The 23,941-nt window shown below is 45.6% G+C and overlaps 1 protein-coding gene across 1 annotated transcript; it reads right to left on the reverse strand.

Moving 5' to 3' along the window:
- Positions 1-18,191: 18,191 nt before the first annotated feature.
- Positions 18,192-18,950, reverse strand: LOC134347320 (uncharacterized; the record flags this gene model as incomplete). The annotated part of the gene is made up of 1 exon (XM_063049715.1): positions 18,192-18,950. A coding segment is annotated over exon 1 (759 nt), but the record flags the coding sequence as incomplete, so codon positions are not given.
- Between the last annotated feature and the right edge of the window lie 4,991 nt (positions 18,951-23,941).

Here is a 23,941-nt window from a genome sequence, read left to right on the forward strand (position 1 = left end):
AGAGTAAGAGTTCAGCACAGACTAGAAGGGCCGAGATGGCCTGTTTCTGTGCTGTAATTGTTATATGGTTATAAGGTTATATGAGGGTTGTTTCCTGTTCCCTCATCTTACCCTTCCTGAATTTCACAATAAGCTGTTTGGTCAAACTGATAAGATCAACTGATAGTCCATGGACACACAGGAAATCTGCACTGAGCGGAGGCCAAGCCACTTTAGCCAGGACAAAGTTCCACGTGTAATGTCACCCACTGACGTGGTGTTTCACCCCATTGTGTCTGGTAAGTCTGGATTCTGCTTCCGTTGGCAGTATCCAGCAAGGTTTCATCATTCATTGCCTTCTCGTCAATAGGGGATGTTGGCAGCACATTCCCCTGGGCCCCGTGTCATGCAGGAAGCATCGGTCTGAAAGGGTGTCTGTGATGTACTTGCACATTGAAGCATCAAAGCGGTCAGCATTTCCTGACGTTCATTCCAAAGTGAATGTAGTAAAATCACAAGCCTGGTGTCGTCTGCTTCACACTCACAAGCATCCTTATGTTGCAGGCCTTGCCTCCCGAGCTTATTGAGGTAGGCAATGACTATCAATCATTTTAGCAAACTCCCTTAGTCCTTCGCTGATGCATTACAATGGCTATGTGAACTTGATCGGGCATTTATTGTGTGAAGAGTTCTTTAAAAATGAAACAAGGATGGTGATTTCCCAGGGGAAACAGCATGTGGTCCATTAGCTCTGACAGCTTAGCATTGCAAGACCGGGTAAGGAGAGCAACTGGTGCGCTCAGATTCTCATAGTCCAGAAATCTGTAAAAGGTGAGTTTTCAGCGATCGGTATTTATTGTGTTCCATTTGACTCACCACTCTCACAGCCGTGAGTTGCCAAAAGTCTGTAAAAGATGAATTTTCAGTGATTGGTATTTATCGTATTCAGGTGGGTGTTCGAGTAGACTCACCACTCTCACAGCCATGAGTTGCCAAGTAATGCTACCACAGAGAAGCATTTGGTGTTGTCGGAAACAACAGGAATTCTGCTGATGCTGGCAATTCAAGCAACACACATCAAAGTTGCTGGCGAACGCAGCAGGCCAGGCCGCATCTCTAGGAAGAGGTACAGTCGACGTTTCAGGCTGAGACCCTTCGTCAGGTGTTGTCGGCGGTGATTTTTCACCGCATGAATTGGGCCTCAGCTTGTACAATACCTCTGGAATCATCCAAGAGCATCAGGGTCATCAATGTAGGTTTTCACAAATAAAATGATGTGAGGTATTTTGTTTTTAAGAAAAAACATAATAACTCATTTATTGTACTCATTTTTTGAACACAAAGTGCGGCAAAAGTACATAATTATGTCATCATGTCAGACCAGCCTCCTAAAGTGAACCCCAACTTAATGTCAGTGGTTGTGAGTTAGGGTATGTTTCTACCACTTACATTCCCCTACAGTTCCAACACAGATCTCTGTGGAACAACACTGCCAGTCCAACGAGAACCCCTTTATTTCCACTGTTTGCCTCCTGCCAATCAGCCAATGCTCTATCTTTCCTGCAGTACTCTGGGCTCTTACCTTGTTTAGCAGTCTCATGTGCAGCACCTTGTCAAAGGCTTCTGAAAATTCAAGCACAGAACATTCACCAATTCTCCTTTGTCAATCCTGCTTGTTATTTCTTCAAGAGTTTCAACAGAACTTGGGTTTCTGGAAAGGGAATGAAAGGAGGATAGGGCAAGCATTCTATTCCCTGCGTATAGACAGTATAAAAGGAAGGGAATGTTGAGAATGTGACAGTTTCGAAGAAAGAATGCTCTGAAAGTAAGTGTGTTTATAAAGATACCAATTAGCTTTATTTGTCACATGTACATCAAAACTTGAAAGATATAGAGAAATGCCTGTCTGCATTTAATCGAATCAGTGAGGAGTGTGCTGGCAGCCTACAAGTGTTGCTACATTTCCAGCACCAACACAGAATAACCATAACTCACTAATTCTAACCGTACATCTTTGGAAAGCGGGAGGAAATGGGAGCATCCTTAGGAAAGCCATGTCGTCATGAGGAGAATGCACAAACTCCTTACGGACAGCAGTGGCAATTGAACCCCGAATGGTGATCAGTGGAACTGTAAAGTGATAATGTTAACTGCCATGCTACCATGAACAACAGGAATTCTGCAGATGCTGGAAATTCAAGCAACACACATAAAAGTTGCTGGTGAACGCAGCAGACCAGGCAGTATCTCTAGGAAGAGATGCTGTCGACGTTTCAGGCCGAGACCCTTCGTCAGGACTAACTGAAGGAAGAGTGAGTAAGGGATTTGAAAGTTGGAGAGGGAGGGGGAGATCCAAAATGATAGGAGAAGACAGGAGGGGGAGGGATGGAGCCAAGAGCTGGACAGGTGATAGGCAAAAGGGATACGAGAGGATCATGGGACAGGAGGTCCGGGAAGAAAGACAAGGGGGGGGGACCCAGAGGATGGGCAAGGGGTATATTCAGAGGGACAGAGGGAGAAAAAGGAGAGTGAGAGAAAGAATGTGTGTATAAAAATAAGTAACAGATGGGGTACGAGAGGGAGGTGGGGCATTAGCGGACGTTAGAGAAGTCGATGTTCATGCCATCAGGTTGGAGGCTACCCTGACGGAATATAAGGTGTTGTTCCTCCAACCTGAGTGTGGCTTCATCTTTACAGTAGAGGAGGCCATGGATAGACATATCAGAATGGGAGTGGGATGTGGAATTAACCCATCCCTCCCCACTGATCTCCCTCCTGGCACTTATCCGTGTAAGCGGAACAAGTGCTACACATGCCCTTACACTTCCTCCCTTACCACCACTCAGGGCCCCAAACAGTCCTTCCAGGTGAGGCAACACTTCACCTGTGAGTCGGCTGGGGTGATATACTGCGTCCGGTGCTCCCAATGTGGCCTTTTATATATTAGTGAGACCCGACGCTGACTGGGAGACCGCTTTGCTGAACATCTACGCTCTGTCCGCCAGAGAAAGCAGGATCTCCCAGTGGCCACACATTTTAATTCCACATCCCATTTATAAATCAGAGCATTGAGTACAGGAGTTGGGATGTAATGTTAAAATTTTACAAGGTATTGGTAAGGCCAAATTTGGAGTATTGTGCACAGTTCTGGTCACCAAATTATAGGAAAGATGTCAACAAAATAGAGAGAGTACAGAGAAGATTTACTAGAATGTTACCTGGGTTTCAGTACCTAAGTTACCAGACAAAGGTTGAACAAGTTAGGTCTTTATTCTTTGGAAGGTTGAGGGGGTACTTAAAATTATTGGGGGGTTAGATAGGGTTGACGTGGATAGGCTTTTTCCATTTAGAGTAGGGGAGATTCAAACAAGAGGACATGAGTTGAGAGTTAGGGGGCAAAAGTTTAGGGGTAACACGAGGGGGAGCTTGTTTACTCAGAGAGTGGTGGCTGTGTGGAACGAGCTTCCAGTAGAAGTGGAAGAGGCAGGTTCGATATTGTCATTTAAAGAAAAATTGGATAGGTATATGGATAGGAAAGGAATAGAGGGTTATGGGCTGAGTGCAGGTCAGTGGGACTAGGTGAGAGTAAGCGTTCGGCACGGATTAGAAGGGCTGAGATGGCCTGTTTCTGTGCAATAATTGTTATATGGTTATATGGTCAGGCACATAAGGGATATGATTGAAAATGCTGTCACTCTTGTGGAGGGGATTCTTTGGTTGATGAAAATGGTGAATACGATCATCAGTAGATGAAAGAAATCGAACAGAAGGTGACAGATTTGATAGCTATCTTATAAACAGATTGGAAATTTACACTGACACAGCAAGAAAATTGAAATGAAACTGCATGTACTGGAAATATGAAATAAAAACAGAAAATTCTGGAAATACTTAGCAGATCATGTAGCATTTGTGGAAAGAGGAAAATTAATGTTTCAGATCTGATTTCTATCATAAGTTCATTTGAAGGATCTGTCACAGGCTCAATATATTGATGCAATCATGAAGAAAGCACTCCAGCAGCTCTAATTCATTAGAAGTTTGAGGAGAGTTCGTAGGTCAACCAATATTGTTGAAAATTTCTACAGATGTACAGAGGATATCAGTTTGGCTGTTTGCACCACTGCCTAGTGTGGAGCTCCATTGAACAGGATCACAAGAGGCTGCAGAGGGTGCAGACATAGCCAATCCCATCATGGGCACAAACATCTCCAATAGGTGCTCCAAGAAGGCAGCATCCATCACTGTCTGGGATATGCCTTCAAGCAACACACATCAAAGTTGCTGGTGAACGCAGCAGGCCAAGCAGCATCTGTAGGAAGAGGTGCAGTTGACGTTTCAGGCCGAGACCCTTCGTCAGGACTAACTGAAGGAAGAGTGAGTAAGGGATTTGAAAGTTGGAGGGGGAGGGGGAGATCCAAAATGATAGGAGAAGACAGGAGGGGGAGGGATAGAGCCAAGAGCTGGACAGGTGATAGGCAAAAGGGGATACGAGAGGATCATGGGACAGGAGGTCCGGGAAGAAAGACGGTGGGGGGGGACCCAGAGGATGGGCAAGAGGTATATTCAGAGGGACAGAGGGAGAAAAAGGAGAGTGAGAGAAAGAATGTGTGCATAAAAATAGGTAACAGATGGGGTACGAGGGGGAGGTGGGGCCTAGCGGAAGTTAGAGAAGTCGATGTTCATGCCATCAGGTTGGAGGCTACCCAGACGGAATATAAGGTGTTATTCCTCCAACCTGAGTGTGGCTTCATCTTTACAGTAGAGGAGGCCGTGGATAGACATGTCAGAATGGGAATGGGATGTGGAATTAAAATGTGTGGCCACTGGGAGATCCTGCTTTCTCTGGCAGACAGAGAGTAGATGTTCAGCAAAGCGGTCTCCCAGTCTGCGTCGGGTCTCGCCAATATATAAAAGGCCACATTGGGAGCACCGGACGCAGTATATCACCCCAGTCGACTCACAGGTGAAGTGTTGCCTCACCTGGAAGGACTGTTTGGGGCCCTGAATGGTGGTAAGGGAGGAAGTGTAAGGGCATGTGTAGCACTTGTTCCGCTTACACGGATAAGTGCCAGGAGGGAGATCAGTGGGGAGGGATGGGGGGGACGAATGGACAAGGGAGTTGTGTCGGGAGCGATCCCTGCGGAATGCAGAGGTGGGGGGGAGGGAAAGATGTGCTTAGTGGTGGGATCCCGTTGGAGGTGGCGGAAGTTACGGAGAATAATATGTTGGACCCAGAGGCTGGTGGGGTGGTAGGTGAGGACCAGGGGAACCCTATTCCTAGTGGGGTGGCGAGAGGATGGAGTGAGAGCTACACCTTTAGTTTGGAGGAAGTGGGAGGAGCCAAAGGAGAAATTTTTAAGAGTAAGGACTAATTCCGCTAGACGGAGCAGAGTGGTGGTAGAGCTATGGGCACCCGTATGGATCCTAGCTATGCCTGCCTTTTTGTTGGGTTTGTGGAACAATCTATGTTCCGTGCCTATTCTGGTATCTGTCCCCCACTTTTCCTTCACTACATCGACGACTGCATTGGCACTGCTTTCTGCACGCATGCAGAACTCGTTGACTTTATTAACTTTGCCTCCAATTTTCACCCTGCCGTCAAGTTTACTTGGTCCATTTCCGACACCTCCCTCCCCTTTCTAGATCTTTCTGTCTCTGTCTCTGGAGACAGCTTATCCACTGATGTCTACTATAAGCCTACTGACTCTCACAGCTATCTGGACTATTCCTCTTCTCACCCTGTCTCTTGCAAAAACGCCATCCCCTTCTCGCAATTCCTCCGTCTCCGCCGCATCTGCTGTCAGGATGAGGCTTTTCATTCTAGGACGAGGGAGATGTCTTCCTTTTTTAAAGAAAGGGGCTTCCCTTCCTCCACTATCAATTCTTCTCTTAAACGCATCTCCCCCATTTCACATACATCTGCTCTCACTCCATCCTCCCGCCACCCCACTAGGAATAGGGTTCCCCTGGTCCTCACCTACCACCCCACCAGCCTCCGGGTCCAACATATTATTCTCCGTAACTTCCACCACCTCCAACGGGATTCCACCACTAAGCACATCTTTCCCTCCCCCCCACCTCTGCATTCTGCAGGGATTGCTCCCGACACAACTCCCTTGTCCATTCGTCCCCCCCCCAGATGCGGGAAGATTGTTCCCGATGTTGGGGAGGTCCAGAACGAGGGGTCACAGTTTGAGGATAGAGGGGAAGCCTTTTAGGACCGAGATTAGGAAAAACTTCTTCACACAGAGAGTGGTGAATCTGTGGAATTCTCTGCCACAGCAAACTGTTGAGGCCAGTTAATTGGCTATGTTTAAGAGGGAGTTAGATATGGCCCTTGTGGCTACAGAGGTCAGGGGGTATGGAGGGAAGGCTGGGGCGGGGTTCTGAGTTGGATGATCAGCCATGATCATAATAAATGGCGGTGCAGGCTCGAAGGGCCGAATGGCCTACTCCTGCACCTATTTTCTATGTTTCTATGTTTCTATGTTTCTATCCCTCCCCACTGATCTCCCTCCTGGCACTTATCCATGTAAGCGGAACAAGTGCTACACATGCCCTTACACTTCCTCCCTTACCACCATTCAGGGCCCCAAACAGTCCTTCCAGGTGAGGCAACACTTCACCTGTGAGTCGACTGGGGTGATATACTGCGTCCGGTGCTCCCGATGTGGCCTTTTATATATTGGCGAGACCCGACGCAGACTGGGAGACCGCTTTGCTGAACATCTACGCTCTGTCCGCCAGAGAAAGCAGGATCTCCCAGTGGCCACACATTTTAATTCCACATCCCATTCCAATTCTGACATGTCTATCCACGGCCTCCTCTACTGTAAAGATGAAGCCACACTCAGGTTGGAGGAATAACACCTTATATTCCGTCTGGGTAGCCTCCAACCTGATGGCATGAACATCGACTTCTCTAACTTCCGCTAGGCCCCACCTCCCCCTCGTACCCCATCTGTTACTTATTTTTATGCACACATTCTTTCTCTCACTCTCCTTTTTCTCCCTCTGTCCCTCTGAATATACCTCTTGCCCATCCTCTGGGTCCCCCCCCCCGACCGTCTTTCTTCCCGGACCTCCTGTCCCATGATCCTCTCGTATCCCCTTTTGCCTATCACCTGTCCAGCTCTTGGCTCTATCCCTCCCCCTCCTGTCTTCTCCTATCATTTTGGATCTCCCCCTCCCCCTCCCACTTTCAAATCCCTTACTCACTCTTTCTTCAGTTAGTCCTGACGAAGGGTCTCGGCCTGAAACGTCGACTGCACCTCTTCCTACAGATGCTGCTTGGCCTGTTGCGTTCACCAGCAACTTTGATGTGTGTTGCTTGAATTTCCAGCATCTGCAGAATTCCTGTTGTCTGGGATATGCCTTCTTCTCTTTACCACCATTGGGGAAGGAGGTACAGGAGACTGAAGACCTACATTCAACATTTTAAGAACATTTTCTTCCTCTCCACCATCAGGTTTCTGAACAGTCCATGAACCCACAACGACTCCCTCGTTATTGTTCTTTTACACTATTTATTTACTTTAATAATTGATAGTACTTGTATTATTGGTACAAAGTAACACATTTCATGACATAGGTCAGTGATAATAACCCTGATTCTGAATCAGGCCCAGGGCCTACAATGTGAGCTCTGTCTTTCTTTCCACAGATACAGTTTGACAGTGTTTTCGACATTCACTATATTTTATTCCACTGAAGCATTGTTACACTAATGTTCCAGGGTGCAAGGAAGGTGACAGGGCGTCCTATATAAGGAATAGACTTGGTATAGAACACTCAAACTCGATTAGTCAGTTAATGAGTCATCTCCTGCCAGGCTCCTTTGCAGACAGTGTGATGGTATTTCTTCCATGAATTGCTGTCGAGTTGATGACCATCCTACTGCACAGACATAATTACAGATATCATTGAGTCATTTAATTCTCACGTACATTGAAGAGGGCAGGTTGCTACTGAAATTGTCATATTGTTATCACCAACACCTTGTAACAATTTGAAAGGTTAAAGGCATCACATCACCACTCCAGATGCTAAGTGAAATAACTCATTATCCTTAGATTTAATTGAGACTGATATTAACTAGAAATATAAGTTATGCCACTGAAGAGCAAGCCTTTCAGGTTGCAAATTAAAGGGCAAGGGGGTTATTTTTATTCAATTCTAGGAAGCATTTTGTAGCCTTTATCATAATGCCAAACATAATGACATGAAAATATTTCACCATTTGATGAATATTTCTGCAAATAAAAGATGCACAAATTAATAAAAAATTACCATTTAGCTGCTTCAAAGATCTTTAATCACCTTGCTTGAAGCACACAATCCTTCTTGCTAATTTTCTGCTTGGCAGGTATGTGCTAGTGTGAACTCACATTTGCAGAGCAGATGATATATGTTAACAAGAAAAATTCTACAATGCTGGAAATCCAAATCAACAACCACAAAATGCTGGAGGAACTCAGCAGGTCAGGCAGAATCTATGGAAATGAATAAACAGTCAAGGTTTTGGGCCAAAATTCTTCCTCAGGACTAGAATGGAAGGGGGAAGATCCAGAATTATGTTAGGCTGTTTTGGAGACCCAAATGACAATTACCCAAGCCAGTCTCCTGATACGGATCTTCTACAAGGCCATAAGAAACAGGAGTTCAATTAGGTCACTTAGCCCATTCTGCCATTCCAAACCAATATGTGTTTTTAACTACATTGTCCCATCTTCTCCCCGTAATCCTCTACCCTCATACCAATCAAGAATCTATTAGTCTCTGTCTTAAATACACCCTCTGACAGTCTGCACAGCCCTCTGTGCATATAAATTCCATTGATAAATTCCTCTGCCTGAAGAATTTCCTCCCTATCTCAGTTTTAAAATGGTTTTCCTCTATTCTGACTCTGTGTCCTCAGATCCTAGGCTGCCCTAAAAATCAAAACATCTTCTCTACATCCACTCTATTCAGTATAAGAACATAAGGAATAGGATCAGGAGTAGGCCCGTCCAGCCCGTTGAGCCTGCTCCCCATTCAATAAGATCATGGTTGATCTGGCCATGGACTCATCTTCATCTACCTGCCTTTTCCCATAATCCTAATTCCCCTACTATGCAAAAATCTATCCAACCTTGTCTTAAATGAACCCTCGACCAAAGAGTTTGAGGTGGAAGTGGCGGAAGGTCTGCACCACGGACAAGAGCTCCCGGCTGGTGACACAATATTTCCATAAAATGCGACTCAGGGTGTGGCTGAAGTATGCCACAGCGCGGTCTCCTTGGTTCCCCTCCTGTAACACCACTGTACCGAGCCCCTCATTTCTGGCATCCGTGTCAACACTGAAGGGGAGTGCTGGATTGGGGTACACCAGCACTAGGGCCTGGGTTAGTGCAGCTTGGAGCTGATTGAAGGCGGCAGTGCAGGTGTCCGACGGGCGAAGGGCCGTACCCTTCTCGGTGAGCTGATGCAGGGAATGGTTCTGTTGGTGAAGTCCCTAATAAACGGGTGGTAGTATGATGCCAGCCCCAGGAAGCTGTGAACACTGAGAACCTCACAGGGATTGCACCATTCCTTAACTGCCGCCACCATCGCCACTCCTCCCACACTCACCACGTGCACCAGGAACTTCGTCTGGTGGCGCAGCGAGCAGCATTTTGCAGAGTTGAAGAGCAGGTTCACCTGGCAGATGGTGGTGAAGACCTCTTCCAAATTCCACAGGGTATTATTGGAAATGGCGGTGTGCACCAGGAGATCGTCAAATAGATTACACAGTGACTCTGCGGAATGTGATCCAACACCCTCTCCATCAGTCTCTGGAATGTGGCCGGTGTGTTACACAGGCCAAATGGCCTTACCTGGAAGTGCCACAACCCTTGACCAATGGTGAAAGCAGTCTTAGGCCAGGCCTCTGGGGCTAGTTCAACCTGCCAGTAGCTACTGCGGAGATTGAGAGAGGTGAATAAGGTCGAACCTGCAATATAGTCCAGGGCATCAGCAATTCGCAGCAGTGGGTAGGAGTCCTCCTGGGTCACGAGTTGAGATAGCGGTAGTCTATGTAGAGTTGCCACAACCTTGACGACTCCTCCGTAGAGATCGTTAAGAGCACCAAATTTCTTGGTGTTCACCTGGTGGAGAATCTCATCTGGTCCCTTAACACCAGATCCATAGCAAAGAAAGCCCAGCAGCATCTCTACTTTCTGCGAAGTCTGAAAAAAGTCCATCTCCCACCCCCCATCCTCACCACATTCTACAGAGGTTGTATTGAGAGCATCCTGAGCAGCTGCATCACGGCCTGGTTCGGAAATTGTACCATCTCGGATCGCAAGACCCTGCACGGATAGTGAGGTCAGCTGAGAAGATCATCAGGGTCTCTCTTCCAGCCATCACAGACATTTACACCACCTGCTGCATCCACAAAGCAAACAGCATTATGAAGGACTCCACGCACCCCTCATATAAACTCTTCTCCCTCCTGCCATCTGGGAAAAGGCATTGAAGAATTCGGACTCTCATGACTAGGTTATGTCACAGTTTCTTCCCCCAAGCCATCAGACCCCTCAATACCCAGAGCCTGGCTTGACACCAACCTACTATACCCTCTACTGTGCCTACTGTCTTGTTTATTATTTATTGTAGTGCCTGCACTGTTTTGTGCCCTTTATGCAGTCCTGGATAGGTCTCTAGTCTAGTGCAGTTTTTTGTGTTTTTTTCTTATGTAGTTCAGTGTAGTTTTTGTATTGTTTCATGTAGCACCATGGTCCTGGAAAACATTGTCTCATTTCTACTATGTTCTGTACCAGCAGTTATGGTTGAAATGACAATAAAAAGTGACTTGACTTGACTTGACCTGAACCCATCTTTCTTCCTGATCAACATCGCTGGGGCTGCCCACAGGCCATCATAGGGCTTGATGATGCCAGCTGCTGCCATTTCATTCAGCTACTGCTCTGCTGCCTGGCACTTGGCAAGGGCAGGTGATGGGACCGCAGGCTGGGTGTCCCCGGTTGATGTGGTGTTGGACCAGCCCCCTGCGCCTGCAGTCCTTGTCCATGGCTGTGAGATATTGATGTGCTGATCCAGCAGGTCCTTCAGCCACTGCCGCTGGTCCTGATCCAGGTCCTCACAGCCCCGCTGCCACAGCCCTGCGCTGTCAAGATGATGCCGCGGTAGTGCTGCCGATGTTGTCGTGCTATGCCAATGCCGTTGCTGATGAGCTGTTCTGGGGTGTCCGGTGGTAGTTGCTGCACCTGCCTGGTCTGCTTCCTGGAGCTGCCCTGCCGGAAGCCACGGCTTCAGCACTGAGGTAGAGTGTTGCCCCCGACACATCCACGCGGGCCCTCCGGTGGGACAGCAGGTCCAGGCCAAGGATACAGGACTCTCAGATGTCAGCAAGCCACACCTTGTGCTCCGCCGTGTTTTCCCCCACTGCGATGCGCAGCCTCCTCTTCCCTCGTATCGCCGCACAGTCACCGGTGACCATCGCCAGCTGGACCGCCGTCGTTGCCCACTCAGGTGGGGAAGGCTGGTCCATGTTCAGGAGGATGATAGTGATGGTTGACCCCATGTCCAACAGTACACAGCATCTGATGCTCTCCACCACGCAGTCCATGTATAAGCCTCGCTCTTCACCCAAACAGCCCACCAGAGGGGTGACAACGGATGGATTCTGCTGGTGGTTCTGGGTGATGCTGAAATACCATGGGGGGCTAAAATTGCTTTGCTCTCTCCACCTCAGCCAGTGATGATGGTGATGTCAGGCAGACATGCTGCCAAAAGCACTCCGGCGTCTGCGCCTTTACGAAGGCGTGGAAGGCAAGCTCTTCCTGAACCGTGGGAGGGAATTGGGGGTGGCCATGCCAAGCACAGTGGCGGAGATCTGCTGTTAGTGCCCCCAGGTTTTCTCCCATACGGCGCTGTCTGGATCTTTTGACGTTAATTGCTAGGGCCCATGTTCCTCCACTTTCTCCGATGGTGTTGGTGGCGTCTGCCATGTTACTCATCCTCCCATGACTGCAGTATCTTGGGTTATCCAGCACGGGCCGTGAAGGAGGCACATGATGTGCTCTGCCATGTCCCCCTGGGTACTGGGTACTGGGTCCACTCACCCATTTGGGTTCCCTGAGAAGGCACAATGCTTGATTCCCAGATTCTTCCTCCAGGTCAGCTTCCCGTCTTTGGGACCCTGGCCTGGGTTTGCAGGAGGGGCATATGGCTCGGTCCTTTGACTAACCCTTTGGGTCTCAAGGCGCTCTGTCTGACATCGTAACTCTTCAATCTCACCGTCAATTTCTAATCCCACTTCTGACACCAATATGTTGAGCCATGATGACAGACGAGGAGTGATTGCTTAACTTAACTGCCAATTTTGTTGCAACCAGCACAGTAACAGACAGAATGCATCAGCTCGGTGAGAACTAAGCCAGTCACGTAGAGTGGGGGAGGTGATTATCGCACACCCTGGTTACGGTCAGGGTGACCCACAAACACACATGAGAATAACTGTATAACCCAAGCTAAAATGTAACAATAAATGAATTTGAACATTCCACCATAGTCCCACGGCTACATTTACAAGAACAATAAATAGCACTGGCTGCTAGAAATGCTGGGGTGAGCTGTCGACCATTGCATGGATCACCACTCTGATAAACCAGAGGACAATCCATGATTGCACTGAATGGCAGGAAAGTTTCAGAGGACCGACTGGACAGGTTTGATACAAATCCCACCCTCACATTATCTCTTCTTGCACATTTAGAAACATGTGCATAATTGTTATTATATTGGTATTTGCAAGAAATGAATTTGCAGGACTAAAGGGACAGGGTGGAGGAATAGACCTGTTGGAATTGCCTTACTAGGAACCAGCATGAAGTTGACGAGTAGAATCATTGCCTCCAGGCACATCTTCCCACCTTTATCTCTAATCGGTCCTACCTTCACTCCTGTCATCCCTTTTTTCTTCACATAATTGAAGAATGCCTTGGGGTTTTCCTTTGCCCTAATCGCCAAGGCCTTCTCATGCCCCCTTCTTGCTCTTCTCAGCCCCTTTTTAAGCTCCTTTTTTGCTTCCCTATATTCCTCAATAGACCCATCTGATCCTTGCTTCCTAAACCTCATGTATGCTGCCTTCTTCCACCTGACTAGTTTTTCCACCTCATTTGTCACCCATGGTTCCTTCAGCCTTCCATTCTTTATCTTCCTCACCAGGACAAATTTATACCTAACATCCTGCAAGAGATCACATGTCCATAGTACATTTCCCTGCAAAAACATCATCCCAATTCACACCCGCAAGTTCCAGCCTTATAGCCTCATAATTTACCCTTCCCCAATTAAAAATTTTCCTGTCTTCTCTGATTCTATCCTTTTCCATGATAATGCTAAAGGCCAGGGAGCGGTGATCATTGTTCCCCAGATGCTCACCCACTGAGAGATCTGTGACCTGATCCGGTTCATTACCTAATACTAGATCTAGTATGGCATTCCCCCTTGTTGGCCTGTCCACATACTGTGACAGGAATCCATCCTGGACAACTTAACAAACTCTGCCCCATCTAAACCCTTGGAACTAATCAGGTGCCAATCAATATTAGGGAAGTTAAAGTCACCAATGATAACAACTGTAGCCCCCCGGCCACCCTCAGGGTCGCTTGGCTCACTGTCGTCGAAGGAAACAACCCTCGGCCCCGCCAAACTGGGTAATTAGTTTGTGTGGATGCTGTGTGATGTACCCCACCCCGCCCAAATAACAGACAATACACCAGATACGATTAAATGATTTATAGTTTATAGATATTACTGGAACTATATCATTAATAGAGAATAAAACATACAAGGAAAATAAAAGGCGCCACACTTATCAAAGTTCAATCTCTTCATGCACAAACAGTTGGAGCTCAGGACCCTTCTTCTTCACCTTGCGACCCCTCGGACCACCTCGACCGGCCACCTGGCACCATCAACGGTGGTCGACCAGATGCTCCACACGAGTTCGTCTCCGTCTCCTCGCCGAACGCCCTCCTCGGAGTCTGACCTCGTTAGCGGACTCACAGCACCTGGTCCATCCTTTGTCTCTCTCTCTCTCCCGCCTTCTGCCCCAAAGCCCTGCGCATACAATATCTTACAAATACACCAAAAACATAACAACTATCCCAATTGGTTCATAACATCTTCTTATCAGTAACGTGATTCAGGAAACTGCCAGCAGAAGGACTTTCTCAGCATTTAACATAACAAAGAAGCATTCACAAGTATAACATAACAAAAAATCCATTTTAATTAGCCTACGCAGTAACAAAAGAGACGAAACCCCCTTACACAACCCTGTTATTTTTGCACCTTTCCAAAATCTGCCTCCCAATCTGCTCCTCTGTATGTCTGCTGCTACCAGGGGGCCTGTAGAATACCCCCAATAGAGTAACTGCTCCCTTCCTGTTCCTGACTTCCACCCATACTGACTCAAAGGAGGATCCTTCTACAGTACCCACCTTTTCTGTAGCTGTAATAGTATCCCTGACCAGTAATGCCATCCCTCCTCCCCTTTCCCCCCCTCTCTATCCCTTTTAAGGCACTGAAATCCAGGTCACAGTTCTTCAGGACATCTGGTGGTGTTCCACCTGGTCCAGCGCTCCTGCTCTGTTTGAGTGCATATTTGGCCTTCTTCAGTTCCTCAATGGTGAATGGGCCATCATCAATGTTGACTTGCGTTATTATCGTGGGCATGTCCTCTTCTTCTTCCGTGATCGTTGGAGGGCTTCCCAGCAAGTTCTTAAAGTGGGTAAAACATGTCAGGACATGGTCCTCTGCTGTTTTACCACTTATTTGACCTGATGGGGACTTCTTCCGTCTACTGATCTTATTGACTAGACGCCATGCTTCTCAATGCTGCATGTCTTCATTAGCAGCTTCTATCTCTCTAATCCTGTCAGCTAGTTCCTCTTCCTTCAGTCAGTCATAGGTGGCAAAGAGATTCTTCTTTGCTGTCTTGAACTTGTTTCTTAGCTAGAAACCATAGAAACCATAGAAAACTACAGCACAGAAACAGGCCTTTTGGCCCTTCTTGGCTGTGCCGAACCATTTTCTGCCTAGTCCCACTGACCTGCACACGGACCATATCCCTCCATACACCTCCCATCCATGTATCTGTCCAATTTATTCTTAAATGTTAAAAAAGAACCCACATTTACCACCTCATCTGCTCATTCCATACTCCCACGACTCTCTGTGTGAAGAAGCCCCCTCTAATGTTCCGTTTAAACTTTTCCCCCATCACTCTTAACCCATGTCCTCTGGTTTCTTTCTCCCCTTGCCTCAGTGGAAAAAGCCTGCTTGCATTCACTCTATCTATACCCATCATAATTTTATATACCTCTATCAACTCTCACCTCATTCTTCTACGCTCCAGGGAATAAAGTCCTAACCTATTCAACCTTTCTCTGTAACTGAGTTTCTCAAGTCCCGGCAACATCCTTGTAAACCTTCTCTGCACTCTTTCAACCTTATTTATATCCCTCCTGTAATTTGGTGACCAAAACTGAACACAATACTCCAGATTCGGCCTCACCAATGCTTTATACAACCTCAGCATAACATTCCAGCTCTTATACTCAATACTTTGATTAATAGAGGCTAATATGCCAAAAGCTCTCTTTACGACCCTGTCTACCTGTGACACCACTTTTAGGGAATTTTGTATCTGTATTCCCAGATCCCTCTGTTCTACTGCACTCCTCAGTGCCTTACCATTAACCCTGTATGTTCTACCTTGGTTTGTCCTTCCAACGTGCAATACCTCACACTTGTCTGTATTAAACTCCATCTGCCATTTTTCAGCCCATTTTTCCAGCTGGTCCAAGTCCCTCTGCAGGCTCTGAAAACCTTCCTCACTGTCTACTACACCTCCAATCTTTGTATCATCAGCAAATTTGCTGATCCAATTTACCACATTATCATCCAGATCATTGATATAGATGACAAATAACAATGGACCCAGCACTGATCCCTGTGGCACACCACAAGTCACAGGTCTCCACTCAGAGCAGCAATTCTCTACTACCACTCTTTGGCTTCTTCCATTGAGCCAATGTCTAATCCAGTTTACCACCTCTCCATGTATATCTAGCGACTGAATTTTCCTAACTAACCTCCCATGCGGGACCTTGTCAAAGGCCTTACTGAAGTCCATGTAGACAATATCCACTGCCTTCCCTTCATCCACTTTCCTGGTAACCTCCTCGAAAAACTCCATCAGATTGGTCAAACATGACCTACCAAGCACAAAGCCATGTTGACTCTCCCTAATAAGTCCCTGTCTATCCAAATGCTTGTAGATTCTGTCTCTCAGTACTCCCTCCAATAACTTACCTACTACCGACATTAAACTTACCGACCTATAATTTCCCGGATTACTTTTCGATCCTTTTTTAAACAACGGAACAACATGAGCCACTCTCCAATCCTCCGGCCCCTCACCCGTAGACAGCGACATTTTAAATATTTCTGCCAGAGCCGCCACAATTTCAACACTAGTCTCCTTCAAGGTCCGAGGGAACACCCTGTCAGATCCCGGGGATTTATCCACTTTAATTTTCCTCAAGACAGCAAGCACCTCCTCCCCTTCAATCTGTACAGTTTCCATGATCTCACTACTTGATTCCCTTAATTCCATAGACTTCATGCCAGTTTCCTTAGTAAATACAGACGCAAAAAACCTATTTAAGATCTCCCCCATTTCCTTTGGTTCTGCACATAGCCGACCACGCTGATCTTCAAGAGGACCAATTTTATCCCTTACAATCCTTTTGCTCTTAATATACCTGTAAAAGCTCTTTGGATTATCCTTCACTTTGACTGCCAAGGCAACCTGATATCTTCTTTTAGCCCTCCTGATTACTTTCTTAAGTATTTTCTTGCACTTCTTATACTCCTCAAGCACCTGATTTACCCCTTGTTTCCTATACACTTCATTTACTCCCTCTTCTTCTTTATCAGAGTTGCAATATCCCTTGAGAACAAAGGTTTCTTATTTCTATTCACTTTGCCTTTAATCCTGACAGGAACATACAAGCTCTGCACTCCCACCTACCAATCACATCTTTGCCAGAGAACAACCTGTCCCAATCCACGCTTTTTAGATCCTTTCTCATTTCTTCAAATTTGGCCTTCTTCCAATTCAGAACCTCAACCCTAGGACCAGATCTATCCTTGTCCATGATCAAATTGAAACTAATGGTTTTATGATCACTGGAACCGAAGTGCTCCCCTACACAGACTTCCGTCACTTGTCCTGACTCGTTTCCTAACAGGAGATCCAATATTGCATCCCCTCTAGTTGGTCCCTCCATATATTGATGTAGAAAACTTTACTGAACACATTTTACAAACTCTAAACCATCTAGACCCCTAACAGTATGGGAGTCCCAATCAATATATGGAAAATTAAAATCCCCTACCAGCACAACTTTATGTTTCCTGCAGTTGCCTGCTATCTCTCTGCAGATTTGCTCTTCCAAGTCTCGTTGACTATTGGGTGGTCTGTAATACAATCCCACTAATGTGGCCATACCTTTCCTGTTTCTCAGCTCCACCCATAAGGACTCAGTAGACAAGCCCGCTAATCTGTCCTGCCTGAGCACTGCTGTAACATTTTCCCTGACAAGCAATGCTACCCACCCACGCCCCTCCCCCACCTTTCATTCCTCTGCCTCGATCACATCTGAAACATCGGAACCCTGGAATATTAAGCTGCCAGTCCTGCCCCTCCTGTAGCCAAGTTTCACTAATTGCTATAACGTCATAATTCCACGTGTCAATCCACGCCCTGAACTCATCCGCCTTCCCCGCAATACTCCTAGCATTGAAATATATACACCTCAGAAGATTTTTACCACCACTCACAACCTCACAACCTCTTCTGTTTCGCTCCTTCTAAGTTCGGCATGACAAGCATTGACCACACTTCTTGCTGAGACGACATCAGGATGTTTTGAGATCTGACTCTTCTTGATTCGCTTCACAGTAGGCAAACTCTTTGTTGCACCTGTGTGTGTGTCTATGAGCCATTGTTAGCGGTCAGTGGCAGTCTCTTCCTCTCCCCTTTCCAGTGAGCGGAAGTGATTTCTCACCTCCACTGTGTATTGAGCTTGAAGAACAGGTTGTGAGGAGAATGCCTTCCAGTCTAGCTTCTCCTTGGGACCTGTGGCTTTGGGTTGCCGCAGGCTCAGTCTCACTTGCTTTGACACTACTCTGTGATCAGAACTGACCGAGTTGAAAGTGCTGTAGGCTTCTGTGTTGATCACACAATTACGCCATTTTGTTCTTACGAGGATGTAATTGAGCTGTTTCCTGTAGGTGGAGGCTCTGTTTTCATATGTCCACAGTTTACCAGCTCGCTTCTTGAGTTGTGTGTTGGCGGCAATGAGACTGTGTTCGTGGATGAAATCAACTAGGTATTGTCCATTTCTGTTGGTAAAGTCTTGGTATGAGTATGGAACATCTTCCAGTCTGACCTGGGCATTAAAATCGCCGAGCACAGCCAGGAAGTTATGTGCTGGTATTGAAATGACAACTTTGTGAAGCTTACTGTAGAAGGCCTCCACCTCCTTCTCCTCGCTGCAGTCGTGCGGTGAGTAACAGATGATGACAGAGGTCACCGGGTTTCTGTCAAGTTCCGCAGGAAGGATTCTGTCACTGACTGAAACTATGTGCCTCAGTGCCTCCTTCGCCTTGTGGTTCAACATCAGCCCTACTCCACCTTGTGCTGACATCGTCATCGGATCTCTCCATGCAGACGAGGTGATGAGGTGCATCCCCTCTACCTCTGTGAACCTTATCTCTTCGTCAGGGTGTACATGACAGTGTTCTTGGACCCCCAGGATGGAGATCTCGTATCTGCTTGCCTGTGATGCCAACTCTGTGCATCGAGGCAAGAGGCGGATGGTGTTTGCGTTGAAGGTTGAGATGATCATCTTTACCTTACAGCACAAAAGAGGCGCAGTTCGCTCAGCTATCACAAAAGAACTGAGGAAACATTTTGAAGTTACAGTCATTTGTGTGCCTTAGGGAAGCTCATCTTAGGTGATCTTCCCAGGAAAATACTTCAAAGAAGTAAGAAATAATTAAACTATTTCTACTCTCCGAGCCAAAGATGTAATTCTTATTTCTTTATTCTCTTTTCATTCACTCCCACATAACAAACACAATCACAGAAACTGCATTTGTAAAGTAAACTCTTTCAGAGCAAAAAAATCCATATCTTCTCTTTCTCTCTGGTGTAGGAGGCCATTCAGCCCATTAGCACTACGTTGGTTCTTAGAGCAATCTCATTATTCCCATTCCCCCCACTTATTTCCATGTTATCTATTTTCTCTCATGTTCGTTGACTCTCTACTGATTGTCCTGGATAATTTACAGCAGACAATCCCATCTCTGGGATTTGAGAGGAGCAACTGCACATTTTTCAGTTCTCTGTCACTCCAGGCCTTGCAACACAGTCCCTAGATAAGATCAAATTTTGCGACATATGTCGATGCTATTAAACCTGATTCTGATTCAAGGCAAGGGACAGTAAATGTGTCACATCCCAATCGCAAACAGCTGAAAGACACAGAGAAAACCTACAGCACAATAAGGCCCTCCAGCTCACAAAGCTGTGCCAAACGTACTTACTTTAGAAATTACCTCGGGTTACCCATAGCCCTCTATTTTTCCAAGCTTCACGTACCTATCCAAGAGTCTCTTAAAACAGCCTATCGTTTCCGCCTGCACCACAGTTACCGGCAGCCCATTCCACGCACTCACCACTCTCTGTGTAAAAAAAACTTACCCCTGACATCTCCTCTCTACCTACTTCCAAGCACCATAAAACTGTGCCCTCTCGTGCTAGCCGTTTCAGCCCTGAGAAAAAGCCTCTGACTATCCACATGATCAATGCCTCTCATCATCTTATACACCTCTATCAGGTCACCTCTCATCCTCCATCGCTCCAAGGAGAAAAGGCCAAGTTCACTCAAACTATTCTCATAAAGCATGCTCCCCAATCCAGACAACATCCTTGTAAATCTCCTCTGCACCCTTCCTACAGTTTCCACATCCTTCCTGTAATGAGGTGACCAGAATTGAGCACAGTACTCCAAGTAGGGTCTGACCAGGGTCTGAGATAGCTGTAACATTACCTCTCGGCTCTTAAACTCAATCCCACGGTTAATGAAGGCCAATGCACCATATGCCTCTTAACCACAGAGTCAACCTGTGCAGCAGCTTTGAATATCCTATGGACTCGGACCCCAAGATCCCTCTGACCCTCCACACTGCCAAGAGTCCAACCACTAATACCAGATTCTGTCATTATATTTGACCTACCAAAATGAATCACCTCACACTTACCTGAGTTGAACTCCATCTGCCACTTCTCAGACCAGTTTTGCATTCCATTAATGTCCAACTGTATCCTCTGACAGCCCTCTACACTATCCACAACACCCTGACCTTTGTGGCATCAGCAAATTTACTAATCCATCCCTCCACTTCCTATTCCAGGTCATTTATAAAAATCACAAAGGGTCCCAGAACACATCCCTGAGGCACACCACTGGTCACCAGCCTCCATGCAGAATATGACCTGTTCTGCAACCACTCTTTGCCTTCTGTGGGCAAGCCAGTTCTGGATCCACAAAGCAATGTCCCTTTAGATCCCGTGTTTCCTTACTTTCTCAATAAGCCTTGCATGGGGTACCTTATCAAATACCTTGCTGGAATCCATATACACTACATCTACAGCTCTACCTTCATCAATGTGTATAGTCACATCCTCAAAAAATTCAATCAGGCTCATAAGGCATGACCTGCCTTTGACAAAGCCATGCTGACTATTCCTAACCATATTATACCTCTCCAAATGTTCATAAATCCTGCCTCTCAGGATCCTCTCCATCAACTTACGAAATGAAGGAGTGAGTCTCAATCTCACCAGCACCCTGTAAAATTCTCTGCTACATCTGCCTGTTTAGCCAGACCATTATACTCTTGGTCTTTAGTTGTTTGCACATAGGAACAACTCTACGTTATTTACCCATTGTAAATTAATCATGATTTTATACACCACGACCAAATTTTCTCTCCATCTTCCTTGCTAAAGAAATAACCCCAGTCTATCCAGTTTGTCCTCATTTCTGGAACCATTCTGCATAGTCATTAAAATATTTACATTGTTCCTAGAAGTTGGTGACCAGAATTGTGTGCAATAATCATGTTGAGACCCAAACAATATTTTGCACATTTTCAAGAATACACAGAATTATGAAAAGGATTAGGTCCTTCCAGGATGTTCCACCATTCAATATGATCATGACTGTTGCCCCAGGTCACAATGTCTCCTCTAAGCTTGGTGTGCATTGTCCTCAATTTTCCCATCTTTCTAAAACATATCTTCCTCTTCTTTAATTACTTCCAGTTGATCTAGAGTTACCAGACAATTCCAGTGATGTACCAGTTTCAGTGAGAAGAAATTCCAACACATCACTGTTTTAAAATACTGGTAATTATGAACCCTGGTATTCAATACTCGAGTAGGCACGTGGCCAAGTGGTTAAGGCATTGGACTAGCAACCTGAAGGTCGTGAGTTCGAGCCCCAGCCGAGGCAACGTGATGTATCCTTGAGCAAGGCACTTAATCACACATTGCTCTGCGACAACACTGGTGCCAAGCTGTATGGGTCCTAATGCCCTTCCCTTGGACAACATTAGTGTCATGGAGAGGGGAGACTTGCAGCATGGGCAACTGCTGGTCTTCCATACAACCTTGTCCAGGCCTGCGCCCTGGAGAGTGAAGACTTTCCAGGTGCAGATCCATGGTCTCGCAAGACTAACAGATACCTTTAATGAGATACTCCCACTAGTGGAACTACCGCAACATCTGCTGTTAAGATGTTATATATTTCAGTGAAATTATTTTGCATTTTTCTTAATGCCAGAGGATAACTTCAGTTTAGAACTCACTGTCTCTATTTATGAATCCTAAGTTCCCATATGCTCTGCTAACCATCACATGAATTCATCCAGTGAATCTTCTGCACACTACCTCCAGTGAAAATATATCCTTCCTTAAGTACACACTGTGCATCAGGCACACTGTAAGGGTTATCTGTTCAGCTTGCCCATCTTTTTCCACTTGCAGTCTACAAATGTCCTGTGTACTGTTTGCGTTGTTCCATTTGTGTCATTTGCCGATTTGGAAATTTTCACTGTGCACACTAATGTCTGAATAAATTTATGATCAAGATGCAGTTCGGGGACAAAAACTATCTTATGTACCAGTGGCATAGCTGATGTAGGAGCAGTTCATTGTATAATACAGGAAATTCAGTATACAATGACAATTTAATCAGAAAGTTGTACCTTGTAATCAGTGAAGAAGATTATGATTCATTAATCATCTTACATCTAATTAGATTTTCTTTTCATATATTATACTTTTCCAAGATCATTCCATTTCCCCAGATATCAGTCAAATGTGAACTCCCTTTCTCCATAAATGCTGCCTGAGCTGCAAAATATTTCCAGCATTTTCTGTTGTTTTATTCCTCTCACAGAATTGTAAGTGTGCGGAGAGAGTAAATGATTCACAATATTAAAACATCTTTGTTCCTTCAGCACTGATGTCATTTCAAAATGTGTGTACCCATCAACTATTTGCAATCATGAAGTCCTTGTGAGGTCTGCAAAGATGAAATAGCTTCAAAACTGCATGGGTGAAGCAATCTGAGTCAGTAATAAAAAATAGTGTATCTCTGTATGAGTGATGCATAATAAAATGATGGAAATACTTTCAAGATTTTCCGACTGGCATTCAGTAAGTTTTGTTGCTCCATATGCAATAGGGAACATTTTATAGCTGAGTGAATAATAAGAATTAGATATTGTGAAAAACTATTTCAGGAAAAGTTTATCTTCTTCTATTTATACATCTTCCAGTGTTGCCATATTACTGGCTGACAGATAAGAGGTCTAGGAGGGCAAAAGTTATACTTTGTATTGGATATATATGACAGTGGGTAAACTTAGGTGGATTAACAAAACAGCAAGTTCAATAACGTAACTCTTCACGGCCACATCGTTCACTGGTAGAATATGTTTACTCTAAGGAGTTTGCCACAATGTTGGTTGTAGTTCATCCCCACAACCATCAGGCTCCTGATATGACAAATAAACTCACTCACCACTTCTCTACAACCTACAGAATCACTTTCAAGGGTTCCCTTACAACTTACACTCTCAGTATTGTTTTTATTTGCTCTCTTTATCTTCTTTTGTATACAGGTTGTTCGTCAGACTTTGAAGGTTTAATGTAAAGTTTGTTTCATAAAATTTCAGCATATTTCTTTTTCCCTGTAAGAAAAATAAATGTCAGGGTTGTATATACTAACATATTTGTACTTTGATAATAAATCTTCCTTGAACTTTTGAACTTTAAACATCTGTGTCAATGGCAGTCATTGAAACATTGCACTTTGCAAGTTAAGATCTTTAAATTGATACCAAGGTGCATCCATTGTTTTCCGGAATCTTCATCACAGAGGTCTGAATGGTTGATTATATCTGTACAGAAGAAGCCTAAGACAGTCATAAGAGATCTCACCTTCATCAATATTCACATATATCACCCACACATATATAAAGGCAGATGGAGAGGCGGCATAATTTTAAGGCGACTGGAGGGAAGTATAGGGCACATGTCAGAGATAAGTTTCTTTTTGCAGAGAGAGAGGTGATTGTGTGGAACACACTACCAGGTTGGCAGTAGAGGCAGATACATTTGGGGCATTTAAGCTAATCTTAAATAGGCACATGTGTAAGAGAAAAATGGAGGGTTATGTGGGAGGGAAAATCTAGATTGATCTTAGAATAGGCAATAGACAATAGGTGCAGGAACAGGCCATTTGGCCCTTTGAGCCAGCACCGC

The sequence above is a fragment of the Mobula hypostoma genome, chromosome 5 (assembly GCF_963921235.1).
Source record: "Mobula hypostoma chromosome 5, sMobHyp1.1, whole genome shotgun sequence".
Classification (NCBI taxonomy): Eukaryota; Metazoa; Chordata; class Chondrichthyes; order Myliobatiformes; family Myliobatidae; genus Mobula; species Mobula hypostoma.